This window comes from Dama dama, chromosome 29, assembly GCF_033118175.1.
Source record: "Dama dama isolate Ldn47 chromosome 29, ASM3311817v1, whole genome shotgun sequence".
NCBI classification, from domain to species: domain Eukaryota; kingdom Metazoa; phylum Chordata; class Mammalia; order Artiodactyla; family Cervidae; genus Dama; species Dama dama.
Window position 1 is genome coordinate 33,840,023 of NC_083709.1, and position 16,930 is coordinate 33,856,952.

General features: G+C 43.8%; 1 protein-coding gene across 2 annotated transcripts in view; it reads right to left on the minus strand.

The window, feature by feature from the left end:
• Positions 1 to 1,409: 1,409 nt before the first annotated feature.
• The window catches only part of ACER2 (alkaline ceramidase 2), a 33,068-nt gene continuing 17,547 nt past the window's right edge, over positions 1,410 to 16,930 (minus strand). For both annotated transcript variants that reach the window (XM_061132919.1, XM_061132918.1), the window contains exons 4-6: positions 14,976 to 15,113; positions 10,127 to 10,264; positions 1,410 to 5,934 (exon numbers count right to left, since the gene is read on the minus strand). In XM_061132919.1, the coding sequence (XP_060988902.1) occupies positions 5,748 to 5,934; positions 10,127 to 10,264; positions 14,976 to 15,113 (463 nt within the window). In that variant the 3' untranslated portion in view covers positions 1,410 to 5,747. The remainder of the gene's footprint in view (positions 5,935 to 10,126; positions 10,265 to 14,975; positions 15,114 to 16,930) is intronic.

Sequence of the window (16,930 nt, forward strand, 5' to 3'; positions counted from 1 at the left end):
ATGCTGAGCTATGGAGACCTCAATTTCACCACCAGAAAGGAGGTGAATCCTGGCTTCATGTCATGTCGCACATTCTCTACCTGGATGGCTCCTCGGGACATCTGAATACCCAAGTAATTCTCTGTATGGCCATTTTCCTAGGGAGAAGACCCGCTGCTTATAGCAGATTATCAAAGACCTCAGTGGCCACCCCTCATCCCCTCGTCCTGGTCAGAAAAAAATGTCTAAGACCACGGCAGCACTGCTGATACTGCTGACCACTCAATCTTTCTCTTCTCATAGTCACATTATTCTTATAAACAGGATTGCCTATGAATCCCTTAATTTAAAAACAATGGTCACAGGAAATTAAGAAAAATGGATATACAGAATTTTCCTGCTAAATTCATTTACTATTTTATATTGTTATATGACCTTCCTTCCAGTGACTGGATGCACTGCAGCTTAGATGAAATGTTTTCTGCATTTGAGATTTTATATCCATCTGACATAATTACAGACCTTTCAATAAACTGCCTCTAGGTACTTTTATACTGGAAATATGTAAATGTATTAATTTCACAGCTCTAAGAAGAAACCAATGATTAACTAGCATGTATTAATTAGTATTAAATATACTCATTTTAAGTATGCTTAATAAGAATGATACCCAAATTCATTAATAAATGAGTTTGAGCAAATGTACCTTCAGTTCAGTTCAGTTCAGTCGCTCAGTCGTATCTGACTCTTTGTGACCCCATGAATTGCAGCAAGCCAGGCCTCCCTTTTCATCACCACCTCCCAGAGTTTACCCAAACTCATGTCCATTGAGTCAGTGATGCCATCCAACCATCTCATCCTCTGTCGTGCCCTTTTCCTCCTGCCCTCAATCTTTCCCAGCATCAGGGTCTTTTCCAATGAGTCAGCTCTTCGCATCAGGTGGCCAAAGTATTGGAGTTTCAGCTTCAGCATCAGTCGTTCCAATGAACACCCAGGACTGATCTCCTTTAGGATGGACTGGTTGGATCTCCTTGCAGTCCAAGGGACTCTCAAGAATCTTCTCCAACACCACAGTTCAAAAGCATCAATTCTTCGGTGCTCAGCTTTCTTTATAGTCCAACTCTCACATCATACATGACCACTGGAAAAACCATAGCCTTGACAAGACAGACCTTTGTTGGCAAAGTAACGTCTCTGTTTTTTAATACGCTGTCTAGGTTGGTCATAACTTTCCTTCCAAGGAGTAAGCGTCTTTTAATTTCATGGCTGCAATCACCATCTGCAGTGATTTTGGAGCCCAGAAAAATAAAGTCAGCCACTGTTTCCACTGTTTCCCCATCTATTTGCCATGAACTGATGCAGTCCCTTAAATGTATTTCTCATAGCAGCTGTTGCAGAAATCATTTTGGAAATAAACAAACATATACCTATTCATTCACAGAAAATGCCCCCTAGGGCTTTAATATCAAACATAGCCATCACAGTCAGTTCACAAAAAGAGCATAAAGTGCACAAGCTCCATTTCAAAAGGCCTTCAGTTACTCCCAATGTAACAGAGATTAAATGCTACCACAGCCCAGTGGGCCCACTACCCTTATACAGAACACCCTATATAAAGTACAGAACAAGGTATATACCTGAAAATATGTATCTATTTGCTCTAATTACATACTGTGGTTACAAAATCCTCTCAGAACTGGTTTAACAAATAGGGAAAACTACGATTCAAACAAGGAGTTCTTTAAAGTGGGGGCCATTAAAAAATCTGTAGGAAAATGAAGTCTACAAAGTCCATTGAGAATCCCAACCTAGCCCAAGATTTCTCTTTGACCAGCTGGATCAGCAGCAACCAGGCAAAGAGCTGACTATTAGGGCTTCCAGGTTCATTTGGGAACCAGGAGCTATGAGAGAGGCTGTGGCCAGGCGAGCTCACCTGTCCCCCAGGCAGATGGTTCCACGTCAGCCCCGAGCGATGAAGAGCCAGGGGAGGCTCACCCCTCAGTTCTGAAGCCTCCAGAATGGCACCAGCTAGCATAAGCATAATGAATGAGAAGTTTTTACATACCTGAGAAATCCCATAAATAGCATAGGTGATGGTATTTTTACAGATCCTGTGCTTGATGACCATCATGCTTAGTCTCCCAAAAGGACATCTCTGATCCACAAGGAATGTCTTCCAGGCATTCTTCGGGGGGGACAGGCACAGAGCACCCCCCAAGCGTAGCCTACTACCAAACAGATGCAGGCATCTTATCCCCAGACACCTGCAATGTAGTCACTGAAGTGCTGGTTTTACATTAAAATAATAAAAGGAGGAAATATTTTCTAAAAATCAGACACTATAAAATAAGAATCATTAACTTAAATGATCACTTGGTTACATTAATGTTTTGTCTTTTAATATTCCAAATCCAATTCCTGCTGGGTGTCAATCTTAGGCAAATCCTCACCAGAAGAAATATCTAATAGCCATGCTGAGTAACTCTCATGACCTAACTCCTAACTGTCAAATCTCCACCTCCTTGAATGACCAGGGGGGATAAAAAGATTCTTGATTGCACATCAAGGAATGAAATAAGCTATTCACTCTTTACATCAAAACCTGTACAACTATATATTTAACAGCTATTTTCTAGGACTCGTCCGTCTAAGTGCAGAAGCATATCAAAAAGTAGAATTCATTATTTCTTAGTTCCCACTGATGTTAGGCTTAATTAAAAAGGGAAGACTCAGTAGTAAGTCTTACAATCCAGTGATGAACACTCAAGAATATAGCTAACTCTCAGATATCCCAAAACCTGTTCTTCAGGAAAAATATGACTGGCATTTATATTCTATTCAAGGTACAAAATCAACTGTCAGCTCTAAAAGGCATCTATTTACAACTGTATTAGGGAAAAAAAGATAAGAAGGAAATATGCCAAAATATATTAACAGTTGTTGTCCTTGAGCCATAGAAATAGATTACTTTGTTTTCTTCTCGTTAACTTTTCTGTGATATCCCCATTTTCCTTAAAAAGCATGTAGTGCGATAAGAGTATTATGACTATAAATGTAAATATAAATATGAATGATGCCATCATCCAAACGAAGTAAGATTGGTATATTCCTACTCTCTTGATTTACCATCCCACACTGGTAAACATAGTGATTTCTGTTCAGACATAGAGTGAAGACTTGTCTTCCTCAAATACTCCCACCCTATTCCACACTTTTTCTCTGCCTCATCCCATTAAAATCAACCTCTAGAAGGGGGGTAGTGGTAAAGAACCCTACTGCCAATGCAGGAGATATAAGAGACTCAGCTTTGATCCCTGGGTCAGGAAGATCCAATGGAGGAGGGCATGGGAACCCACTGCAGTATTCTCACCTGGAGAATCCCATGGACAGAGGAGCCTGGCGGGCTGCAGTCCATGGGGTCGCAAAGAATCAGACACGATTGGACTGAGCACTCACCCATGTACTAGAAGGGCATTTTGTTTTTCCTAACAAAAGCATTCTTTCTGAAACTTAGTCATTTGTCTTGCAGAAGAAGAGAAATGTGCCCTGTAAGTTAGGGCACTTACTTCTTTACTTCTAGCAGAGTCGCATTTCATCCCCATTTCCAAGGTCATTCAGAACCTTCCAGGTGGGCCAGGTCAAAGCCTTTGGGGCTGGAGGTGGTGGTTTCCAAGGAACATGCCCTTCATTTCATCAGGAGAAATGGTCCCTCCTTGATAGTTGGGACAATGCTCCCATCACTGAGGAACTTTCAAGACAGAAACTAAACCTCACACACACAAAACATTACCTACACTCTGCTTCTCCTTACTTTTTCCTACTAAAAGAGCTGGGCTTAAAATACAACCAACTCCCTCCTCAGAGCATTTTTCTCCTTCAGCATGGATGAGAACAGAATCCATGCCTGGTGGGTCAGTCTGAAAAGAGGATGGTCGGTCTGACAGCTCCCTTTAAAGAAAACTCTAGTCTTGAAACCCAAAGGACCTAAAGAGCTGTTTTCCAACACTGTTCCACAAGCCACCTAGGTCTCATATTCATATGTTAATGATTCCATGAGTATTTAACTCAAATACTGATTTTTAAACTACAATAAAGCAACATGGACACTCATTCCATACCAAAACTTTCTAACCTGGAAACCACCAATTTGTTACTTTGCATTTCACTGCCTTTCATATTATTCAGGAAATGCTGCAAGCTTAACCTCAAAATAAAATTAAGCTAATAAAATACAACTTATTTCACACATTAGGTCTCCATCAAGACGCCTTACGGCCAACAGGGTTCTTCTGCTAAAATCATTTGAAAACCACAGAAGTAGAATAAAGTCATTCATTTCTAAATTCAGTTGCTCCTTGGACTTTTCACCTTTTGATCTTGTGCAAGTTCTAACGAGAGTCTGAGTGCCCAGACAAGCCAAAATTGCTACAGCCCCATTCTTAAATACGGAGGACATTGACATACTTCCTACCCACACGAGAAGAACATATCTGTTCTGCCCGCTCCCGTGATGGAATGTTGCAAAGCAAGAGATGCCTGAGTTAACACGAGTATCCCTGAGGTCATGAATCCCCACCTTGCACCTTGAAGATACATGTGGGGTCTTCCATTCAGCCCAGTGAAGAGGAGATGAGTTGCAGCCAGTGTGACTTTAGGTGAGAACTTAGAGGGCAAGAGGTTTGCCCTGCTGCACCCAAAGCAGCCAGTGAATAATTACAGCCAGCACTTAAGAAAAGCAAGTGGTCAAATGACTGGAGAAGCTGCAGGAAGCACCTCATCCTGTGAGAATACCGAGAATAATTCCCACAGTAGATATCAAAGAAAGAAGAGGCAAGATTCTTGACGGTAATTTCCAGAACAGGACAGCAGACAAGAGGCTTCCAATGAGAACAACTTCTCAAACTTCACATTTGCTCCAAATTTTGAACCAGGATCCCTACCGCGATTGTCACGGGCCTTTGGGAAGGTCACAGAGGTCAAGTAGTAAGAGGGGAGGAGTCTGTGTATGGAACACTCACACTGTAGCTATTCTTCTTTGTATTTGAGGATACTGGGCTGGGGTGGCGTTGGGGAGGCAAACCATGTCAGCGTTTCAAGATTGTGCTCATCTTCCAGAATGGCTTCAAGTGGAGTGTGGTTTTTTGGCATAGAGGGTTTTGCACGTGAGCTTCACCCGGATCTGTAGTCAAGTCTCCATCTCTCAGCAGAGGTAGCAGGAAAGGGGTTCACACGTGTATGTAAACCTTGGGTTACAGAGCTCTGCAGGGGGAAGCCAGCCTCCTAGGGCACAAGCCCTGTGTGTCCTCCATTTGTCTGCTTCTGATTTAGGACGGTGGCCTGAGATGAAAAGCTCTGGCCTCTTCCACTCAACAGAGGGTCTCATCTGATGCAGGATGTGTCTGTCACGGCAGGGTCGGCTCCTGGAACACATGGGGACAGCTGGGCCCAGAAGCAAGGCGTGTGCCGCAAGGGGTCCTCCACTGGACGGCTCTGCCATCACCACAAAGGACGCAGCCAACGTGCAGCTGGAGGTGACACAGAATACACACCCAGAGTCCCTTGGCCATCTGCTTCCCAGCTCTGGGCAAGCATTTCTCGCCCCAGGCACTGTGGAGTCCCGGCGGTCCACAGACACTCTAGTTAGGTCCCAAGGGAATAGAATTTTAAAAAGACAGACCCCACTCCCAACTCTGCAAAAGCCCCACCCTGGCTGTCTGTGCGGGCAGGTGAAGGTTAGGGGGCAGAGAGGCCAGTCACCGCCTTGCCATTCATGTGATCTTCACCGAGGATTTCTTGTTGGCGCACAGAAGGGACACGTAGGGGACGCCGATGAAGGCCCAGCGCTCGCTGGGCCAGAACTTGATGACGGGGCCTTGCTCGGGGATCTCGGACGCAGCATCGAAGTAGGCAAAGCACACGCAGCCCAGGTAGGCAGCAAGGCAAATGAGGATGTGCCTGGAGAAAGAGACAGACACGTGAGGGCCCGAGGCAGGGGGACTGGGCCGGACTTCCACCCCGCTCCCTCCAGGCTAACCCCTTTCCCAGGCGCAAAGGCTGGCAGGGGCCTCCTCTAGTTAAGAAGCGGTGAGGGAGCCCCACACCCCCAGAATAGCACACAAGTGATAAATTCTGAGCCAACAAAGCCTCTCTTGAAATGTTCTAAAACATTCCAACCTGATAACAGGAAAAACTTGCCAATGCCTTTGGGGCTCCACAGAAAACAAGGGTTTAAGACAGAAGCACTAATATATCACTTATATGCAAAATCTAGAAAAAAGAAAAGGATATAGGGACTTCCCGGGCGCACTAGTGGTTAAAGCTCTGTGGTTCCACTGTAGGGGACGAGGGTTCGATCCCTGGTTGGGGAACTAAGATCCCACATGCCACAGTGCATGGCCAAAAAGAAAGAAAAGAGAGAAAAGGGATACAAATGAATTTATTCACAAAACAGAAACTGCTTCACAAGCTCAGAGAATGAATTTATGGTTGGGGCGGGGTGCGGGGAAGAAGGATCAATTGGGAGTTTGAGATTGACATGTAAATAAATAAACAAATTTAATTAAAATAAAAAAGAAAACAGAGGCATTGAGAGAATGGAAGTAACTGAGCACATGGGACTGATTCGCTGCTTCTCACTTTAATAATGGGCTGCACATATCTAACACCCTTCATTAGAAATAATTTTACACTGATTCATCAGCTTTTGCACTTTAGTAAGGAAACCCTTTATTTATCTTCACTGTGCTGGTAGAAAGTTTTCATATTGATCTTTATCATGGGGACCACTTAAAGGCATGTAACTTTTGCACCTTATACTGAAACTTAAAACTCCAGGTAAATTAAATATTTAAAATACATTTTAAAAACATATTTTAAAGAATATTTTTATAAATATTCATTTATAATATTCTTTTAAAAATAAAATAATATTTTTATAAACCTTGGAAGAGGTCTTTCTTAAAATGACACCAAGTTCTGAAACCCTAGAGAGGATCACCGTGGCAGCCACATGTAATGGACGTCTCTACATTTAAAAACACATGGAACACGGGCCTCCCTGGTGGTCCAGTGGTGAAGAAGCCACCATCCAGGGCAGGGGACGCAGGTTCAATCCCTGGTCGGGGAACTAAGATCTCACATGCCATGGGGCAACTAAGCCTGAGCACAGCAATTATGGAGCCCACGCTCTAGAACCACAAACAGCAACCAGAGAGAAGCCGGTGAACTACAAGAAGAGTCCACGACTGCCACTAAGACCCAACACAGCCAAACATATAAACATCACACACACCCAGAATAAAGAAGGTTGTAAGAGCACTACCGGTTTGCTCAGTTGAGAACAGTGTCATGTAAGGGATGTCACAGCCACACTGTAATGCATGTAGAAGGGAGAAGGGGAAAAAAAAAAAAACTAAAGGAAAAGACTGACAGATAAAACAGAATGGCGCAAGATATCACTAACAGACTAAAAGATAAATGGGAAAGTGCCGGGGGAGCGGGGAATAGTTGTACCATATGACAAAGAATTAAAATCCCTACCTGATGAAGAGCCCTAAAAACCAACCATTTCATAGGGTGTCTGGGATTCGCTTTATGATAATCTGGGTGGGGTGGGCAGTGGGTGAGGGTGGCAAGGATGAGACTGGCCTCTTGTAGATAATACAGAAGCTAACTGTTGCCTTCCTGGGGGCTCCATGTATTACTCTCTATACTTTTGAAAATGTTACAAATGTGCATAATAAACGGCACATAGGTATTTAACAGTAATGACTCTCTACTATGTGTCGCGAAGTACGGGCTGGATATAAATGTTTAAATACGAACACTCCACAGAGGTGATAAAGAAACTTAAAAGGCACATTTCAAAAGAGGAAAAATATAGTAAATTGACATTTGAAAGATGTCCAACAAAATACTAACTTTTTAAAAGATATGAAAATAAAGTCTTCTCAATCAGGTTAACAAATACTTTTTAAAGTTACTAACATCCAGTATATGTGAAAGTATATCTTACAGATACACTTTTATTATCTTACAGATTTTAGTAAAATTGTGTCAGTTGGTATCTCTGGGTTTGGCAACATATTATAACCTAAGGGAACATTCAGTCATATGAACAAATACAGATATTCATTACCAATTGTTTGTAAAAGTGAAAAGTTAGAAATAACCTTAATATCCATTGACAGAGAAGTTGGTTAAATAAATTACATAGCATTACCCATATTGTGAGGTATTAACTGGACACACAAGCTGATGAAAATAATATAAATACATTGGTAAAGAAAGTTGTCCATGATTTAAACAGCAAAAGAAGAACCAGCTTGCATCATGTATAGAAGGAAGCTATTTTTATTTTTAAAAGTAGAATTAGAGAACTAAACATCTGGAAAGATACACTTTAGGTTGTTAACAATTGTTCTCTTTGGACAGAATTAGAATTGTAAAAGCCTTTCTTTCTATACTTCCCTGTTGTTTAAATTTGTTGTAATAAATAAATATATCACTATAACTGGAACCAAAAAAAAAAAGGTTCAACTTTGGTTTGGTTTTTGCCCACACTACATAGCATTTGAGTTCTTAGTTCCCCAAACAGGGATCAAAGTTGCACCCCCTGCCACAGAAGCTGGAAATGTTAACCATTGGACCATCAGGGAAATCCCAGAAAATTGTTCAACTTTGGGGAGGAGAACTCAAAGTATACCAAATTTAGAAACAAATTAAGTTTGAACCAAATTTAATACACTCTACTTTTAATTTTACTTAAATCACTCTGTGATAAAGGAACTTGAATCAATTAAAAACACACCAGGGGCTTCCCTGGTGGTCCACGGGTTAAGACCAAGCTTCCACTGCAGGGGACACAGGTTCAATCCCTTGACAGGGAACTAAGATCTCACATGCTACACGTGGCACAGCCAAAAGACAAAATAAAAATTTTTAAAGAAAGTACTATATTTTGAATGAGATCCTCTTTACACAGGTGGATACATTTATCAAAAGTTACCAGACTACACAAAATCTGTGCATTTAATAATCTGTAAATTATAACTCAGATATACGAAGTGTATATCAATTCACTAATGTGAGTCAAGGTTGAACCTAAGAAATATCACGCAATGGATCCTAAGACTGGAATCCCCAGCATGAGCTGCTTTGCTTTGCCTTCAGCGAACAAATCTGGAAGTCCCCAAGTCTTAACCTGAGAGCAGCTTAGGTCTCATGGTAAATAATACTCAAGTTCAAACATCCCAGGGAATTCAAGAGAATTCTTTCAAATTGAATAATCTTAGGCATCTCCTGATAGAGGTCAGCCTCCTTCCAAATCTGGATCTAACAAGTTTTAACAACTCCTTACCACTAGAATTCCTCCCTGGGTGCTCTCAACTTACAAGGAGCACTCTAAAGATTTCTCTTGTCCCTTGATATCTCACGATCAGAAGTCCTGGAGGACAGAGAGGGAAAGATGATGCTAGGTTTGGAGTTGAAGCAGTTCCCAGGAAGAAAACCACCCCATTTCCTCCTCTGCTTTCTGGGGACAGGATCCTGCAAGCTGTTTTGTAACCTTTTTCTTAACCTAACAGTGCATCCTGAGCCTTCTAAACTATAGATGCTTGATCATGTTCCCCACGATTAAGCTTCTGGGCTGGTTTTATGTAACCAGCTGGGCGATCCTTAACAATTCACTTTTATTTCTCTGGACTTGTGTCTCCACCTGTCAAATGAATGGGTGAGACTGTCCCCAGGTGACCTGTGAGGCCCAGGCTGGTCACTCAGCTCAGGAGTGCCTGGTTCTGATTTGGGACTGTCCTGTCCCCACGTCACATCTGTCCCCAGCCTTCCCCACATTCCCCTGCCCTGCAGATCTAGCTAGAGCTCAGGTTACAGCTTCGATCTCCAAGCTCCCTTCTGCTTTGATAACGGAGCTAGAGGTAAGAGACAGCACAGACAGGAAGCACAGGCAATTAGGTCTGTCTGTTCCAGCCCAGCCTGCTCCCTGAAACGTCTGACAGTCTTTGTGAGGAGAGGGGCGCCCAGGCTCTGCCCCCGCTCCTGGGCACACTCATGCACCCTGCAGGAGAGCAGAGAGATGGCAGAGAGTGTAGACCCTGCCTCGCCAGCCCCTGCCCCCGACAATGCGGCTCACCATACACAGTGCAGGTAGGGGAAGTGGACGGACGACAGCAGCTCACAGAAGGCCCGGTCAGTGATCCAGCAGAAGAGGGCGAGGGTCCACCAGAGGCCGGAGAAGAGGCCCAGCTTCAAAACACGCACGTTGTCACACCTGCCAGAGGCGCAGAGAACAGCTCGGGTCAGCCCTGGTCTCCTTCTAACGCACCGGTCACTTCTCTGCCCCCTCACACCTCCCCACCCCCAGCCCTAACCCTCCCTGGCCCCTTGGCACCAGGGCTCCCATCCAACGCCCCATCACACAGGCCCAAGGATATAAACACTATATATACCCCGATGGTTCACAAAGCCACACTCCTCACCCAGGCCTCTTCTTAACTCCAGACTTGCAAACCACACGTCACATTATGACACATCCACCCGGTGGTCAGTGTTGATCTAGATTTCACATGTCTACAAAGAGCTCCTGATCCTTTCTTCTGTTCCATACCCGTTCTCCTCCCGGCCCGCTTGGGGAAGGGTGCTTTCAGGACCTCAGGCCAAGAATTCTGGAGTCATTGTTCTCTTTCTCACATACCTTACATCTAATTCATCAGCTCGGTGATATATATTTCAAATCCAATCTCTTTCCATCACCACCGCCTGGGTCCAAGCCCTCTGAGTTATGGCAACCACCTCCATCTGCCCCTGTTCCTACAGTCACCTCTCACCGCCCTGCCCAAGAGCCTCCCACATCTTCCCTCTTCCCAGAGGGAAAGCCGAAGTGCTCACGGCCCCAGTGTGCGGGCTTCCCTCTGCGCTCCACCCACTCCTCCTAGCAGCCCCACGTTGCTCTGCTCATCAAACCCCCAGCAATCTTTGCCTTTCCTCCCAAACCCCAGGCACGCTGCTCCAAGCCTCAGCACTGGCTGTTCTGCCTCCTAGAATGCTATTCCCAGATAGCCACGGGGCTCGCCACCTCCCAGATTTTGTTCAGATGTCCCTCAGTGAGCCCTTGGCTGAGCATTCTTCCTAACAATCACACCACCTGTCTCCACCTCCTAAGTGACCCCCAAGCCCCCATCACCTTCTTCCCTCTAATTCTCTCTGTAGCAAAGACAGCCTTGCCGATACCCTCTGTGCTTCATTTATGTATCTCCAGCCTGTCTCCCCGACCTGGGATGGTGTCAGGCTCAGAGAGGCTCTTGGTGCTCCTGAAAGAAAGAATGAGCTCTTCCACACCCTGGGGCAAAGGGTTTCTGAACAAACCCCAACAGCTCAAGGGGAACTTCAGCAGCCGTTTTCCTTCCTTATTACCAAATTGCTCACAAAGAGGGTGACTTCTTTTCCTGGGGAGAAATGCCCAGAGGCAGTTGGTGGCTGAGGGCCCTTCCACCCCTCCTTTGGGGTCTCTGTCTCTCAAAGGCCCTGCACCCCAGTCAGTCCAGCTCGCTCACTCGCAGGAGTCCGCATCTAACATAAATATTACCCCTTCTTGGGTGCAGATGTTATCTGTTCATATTTGCTGAACAGGTTAATGGTGTCTAAAGTCTGACTTCCTGGTACCTTTCCCAGCTGTCTGATGGAAACATAGGCAAAAGCATCAGTGAATATGGGATGGACAGCAGGCTCAGAAAGACCTGCTCAAAAAACAACCTGAAAAGCCCTGTCAGTCGGAGGGTTACATGTACCTCTTGAAAAGATTTTTGAAAAAATATATATAGCCCCACGACATTAGTGACCGCTTTCCAGTTTAGTGACTAAAACACAGATGAACAATTTCCATTTTCCCTTTCTCTCCAGCATATGAATAGGAATTAAAGGCATGGAGTAGATGAGAGGTTTTAGGGGAAAGTGTAGGGAGAGAAAAGCAGACCTGAGGGTGTACCTTATGGGTTCCCTGCATGGACAGGTGCATAGAGAAGAAGGCGCTCTCATGAGGGGCTGAAGAGGAGCTGCTACAGAATGTGGTATTATAGGAATCACAGGAAAGAATGTTCCAAGGTTGAGGCGGTGAATTGTGCAGAGCGCTGGGAAAACAAGTAAAATTCAGGAGGACTAAAACGTGATCAGTGGACGTACAACCAAGAGGGGTTTGGGTATCAAAGTGGGCACAGAAGCCAGGTTAGAGTAGCTTGAAGAATAAATGAGAGGAAACAGATGGAGACACCTTTTAAATAAGCGTGGCTGTGACAGATGAGAGAGAAAGGGTGATGGCTGGAGACAGATGTAATAGAGGCTAGGCTGGGAGTTAGAGACAATGGGAGAAATTCAACAAGCTAATGGGAAGGATCCTTTGGAGAGAGAGGGATGACACGGTAGACAATTTACAGGAGTAAAATAGGAAAAGGAAATGGAGGGGATAATCTGTAAGTAGAAAGATGGACCCTACAGATAGAAGGAGGAATACTTCCACAATGCTGCAAGTTTTTAAGGTCATGATGAAGACTAATTAGCAGTAATGATGACTGGCTTTTCAGGGGTAAAAAATTTCAAGTATAGAATAGAAATTATTTCCTTTGTAATTACTTAAAAAGATTAGAGTATTAAAGAAAAATGTTTCCCTGCTTAAAGATCACAATTGTGAAGGAAAATTTATTTATTCTGTACAATCTGCCCCTTCATTTGCTCTTGTTTAGCTAATGTGAATTTAAAAGTTTCCCTTTCTTTAGCCAGTTTTGAACAAAATTATAGATTAAAACTAAGAACTAAAGAGCGTCTTGATGAAAGTGAAAGAGGAGAGTGAAAAACTTGGCTTAAAGCTCAACATTCAGAAAACTAAGATCATGGCATCCGGTCCCATCACTTCATGGCAAATAGATGGGGAAACAGTGGCTGACTTTATTTTTCTGGGCTCCAAAATCACTGCAGATGGTGAATGCAGCCATGAAATTAAAAGATGCTTACTCCTTGGAAGGAAAGTTATGACCAACCTAGATAGCATATTAAAAAGCAGAGACATTACTTTGCCAACAAAGGTCCATCTAGTCAAGGCTATGGTTTTTCCAGTAATCATGTATGGATGTGAGAGCTGGACTATAAAGAAAGCTGAGCGCTGAAGAATTGATGCTTTTGAACTGTGGTGTTGGAGAAGACTCTTGAGAGTCCCTTGGACTGCAAGGAGATTCAACCAGTCCATCCTAAAGGAGATCAGTCCTGGGTGTTCATTGGAAGGACTTATGTTGAAGCTGAAACTCCAATACTTTGGCCACCTGACGCGAAGAGCTGACTCACTGGAAAAGACCCTGATGCTGGGAAAGATTGAGGGCAGGAGGAGAAGGGCACGACAGAGGATGAGATGGCTGGATGGCATCACCAACTCGATGCACATGGGTTTGGGTGGACTCCGGGATTTGGTGATGGACAGGGAGGCCTGGCGTGCTGCGGTTCATGGGGTCGCAAAGAGTCAGACACAACTGAGCGACTGAACTGAACTGATAGATTAAAACATATGAAACTCAGGAGTTAAAATGAAAACTAGATTGCAGTGAATTCTCAAGAAACATAGCTAAGTAGAGAACATTCTATTGACTTCAGGCCTAATATCAGCCAGCATCACTGGGCTATCACAAATCCATTCAGATATCTTTATCGGCAATTTAATGGTTTTCCAAAGACCTTTAAGCTCTGTTAATGTTCTGAAATGGGTCTCTTCTCTCCCAGGTCCATGAAAGGTACTCAAAGCCAACAAGACAAGACAGGACAGTCCTTCCACTGCCAGCCAGCAAGTTTATATCCCCCTTCAACAACCAACTCTGACCTTGCCTGGTATTGCTGATAATCAAAACAATCCCCAGAGGCAAAGCAATGGTAGAAAACATATACATGTCTCCACTCAAAACAAAGAGTGAGAGAAAGCTGATTATACTCTACACAGAGAAACTCTCACAAAGGGGGATAAATACAAGACTTCAATTAAGACCATCTGTGCCTATGACAATAAGCCATGAATTAGAGTGGATTTCTAAAAGTGGTACAGAGAAAAAGCATTTTCAAAGAGTATTACAATACGGGTAGTGATTTAGATGTGTTTTAGTTGGGGCTGAATAAGACAGTCTTAAACACACACAAGAGCTAAACAACTTTCCAGAAAAACCCAAACAAACTTTTTGGCCAATTCAATAATGTGTCTGGGTATCAACCTGAACTCTGCACATAGAGCTGACACAAGAAAATGTTTATGCAAACAGTAAAAGGCTTTACTTGATAGGTTGTGAGAAAGAAACTAAGCCTCAGGGAAAGTAGCAAGGCTGCTTTGTAATCAGGCATTCATTTCTTTTTCCTTCTCTGTATAAACACAATAGCCTCTTTAGGACTTTGCTTTTCTTCTTACTCTTGTCATGTCACACATATGAACTTGTGTTCATATCACATCTATTCTCCTTTTTTGGGTTTCCCTGGTGGCTCAGTGGTAAAAAATCCACCCACAATGCAGGAAACATGGGTTCGATCCCTGGATTAGGAAGATGCCCCTGGAGAAGGAAATGGCAGCCCATTTCAGTATTCTTGCGGGGAAATCCCATGGACAGAGGCGTAGGGCGGGCTATAGTCCTTAGGATTGACTTAGTGACTAACAAACACAACACAACATTCTCCTTTCTGCAAAGTTAACTCCAGGCAGCTTGGTCTAGGCACCTGCCAGGTCCTGAGATGTTCCTCCTAAGCTAGTTTTTGGATCATTAGAATACATTGATTATACTCCTCCCTTCCTTCTGAAAATGAGATTAATATTTTGAACCAAACCAGCCAACTCGATCCTAATGCACTAGTCAGGGATGACTCTTTGGGAGGAGTAACTCCTCTTCAAAGGCAGTAAAAGAGCCAAGAGCTGGTTTGTTCCTATCCCAAGGACAGCCTGAGGGCCAGGGAGAAAGACTGGTACCCACCTCCTTAGCTCAGCAATGAGCAGCGCCATGCAGGGAACCCCCAGGGTCATCAGAGAGATGTTGTTGATGGCGGGCTTGACAAACGCCAGGCACGTCGTAACAGCAGACAGGACGCAGACCACCACCTTGAACCTGCCCCTTTGTAGGTGAAAGCAAACCAAATCCGTTAGCAAAAGGGGTTGTGTTTGTTTGCTGGATGTTGGCAAAGTACAGGCACTGATGCTGGGAGGGCAAGCTCAAAAGACATTCCACACAAAGTATCAGGAGCCTGCAAGCCATTCTCCCACACTAGCTCAGTTATTTTAGGACTTCAACCTTAGGAAACAATCAGAAAATTTCAAAATATTTAGCTATGAAAACGGTTAAATTATAATCAACCTGAGCCTTTAAGGATAAGATGTGAATACTTAATTATTTTTAGCAGTACTTTTCTGTATTTTTTCCCCTAGGTGTTTTACAGCATGTTTGGGCAAATTCTTACTGCAAAGGGTCAGATAGTGAATATTTTAGGTTTTGCAGGTCATAGGTTCTCTGCCACAGCTACTCAACCCTGCCACTGTAGACATTAAGTAAGCAAAGGGGCATGACTGTGCAACAATAACACTTAATCTGCAAAAAACACACAAGTCACCCATGTGGCCAAAGATGTAGTCTGCCCATCCCTCTTCTCCAAGGTGAACATGTATGACTTTTATAAGGAAAACAGATCATTTACAAACCATAAAGCATCCTAGATCAAAAGAAAAAAAAATGCCCCATGTGCCTAGCACACAAGTCTAAAATCCTAATATCTGTACTGACTGACAATCTACAGTCTCTTATGCACTGGAATTTTGTGTTAAGTTTTGGACAGGAGAAATGTTAGAAAATTAATTGATACCATCCTTTGGAATCAAAAATAACTGATAACAGCCCTTCAGCGAAGGTGCTTTCAGTAGAAAGAGCTAGAACTGCCGACGTGACCCTAGACACGTTGCTTTCCCTCTCCCTGGGACTCTGCTTCCTTATCTATAAATTTCCTATCTAGTCTGGACTAGAGGATCTCAAAGACCCATATCCATTACTGAATCTTAAGGGCACATGACTTTCCTGAAGTTTCTGTTTATTCCTCATTAGCACCATTTACTTTGGCCAGGAGCCCTGGAAAGCATCACTGTTAGGAAACTAATTTGAATGAAATTCCACTAGAAAGAAACCAAAGTGCATGGAAACCTTCAAAATACAAGTGTATCTCATAAAGAGGAAAACCACTTATCATCAAGGCTCAGGAAATCATTGATCAAGCTGCCAACTTTCTGACTGGAATGAACAGGAATTGTAGCCCTGAACTTTGACCAACGGGGAAATATATGTACATGGGAAAGGATCCAGGCAGCAAATCCTCAGGAGAATTGTGTTTTTCTCCCGGCCTTGGCCCCGGCATCCTTCAGCTACTAGAGGAGTCTGCAACTTGGCCTGAGTACAGTAGCGTCACACAGCCCCAGGTCCCCACCATGAGCCTGGCCCCTGGAGACCCCCAGTAACTCTATCACTGGATTTGAGGTTCCATGATACGTCAAGGCTTTTTGGTCATTTAGATTAGATAAACACGTAATTATGAGCTTCCCTGGTGGCTCAGTGGTAAAGAATCTGCCTGCAAGGCAGGAGAGCAGGTTTGATTCCTGGGTCGGGAAGATGCCCTGGTGAAGGAAATGGCACCCACTCTGGTATTCTTGCCTGGGAAATCCCAGGGATTAAGGAACCTGGAGGGCTACAGTCCATGGGGTTACAAAGAGTCGGACACAACTACGCAACTAAATAACAACCACAGCAAACACATAATCAGATACTTTCAAACTGTACTACCTCTCTGTGTCCGATGGTTTAGGACCCAGACACAGAAAAACAGAGTGAGTCAGGGCACATGGGTCCAGTGAGACCAGACCCATGTATGTTCACATTCTGCCTCCATCACT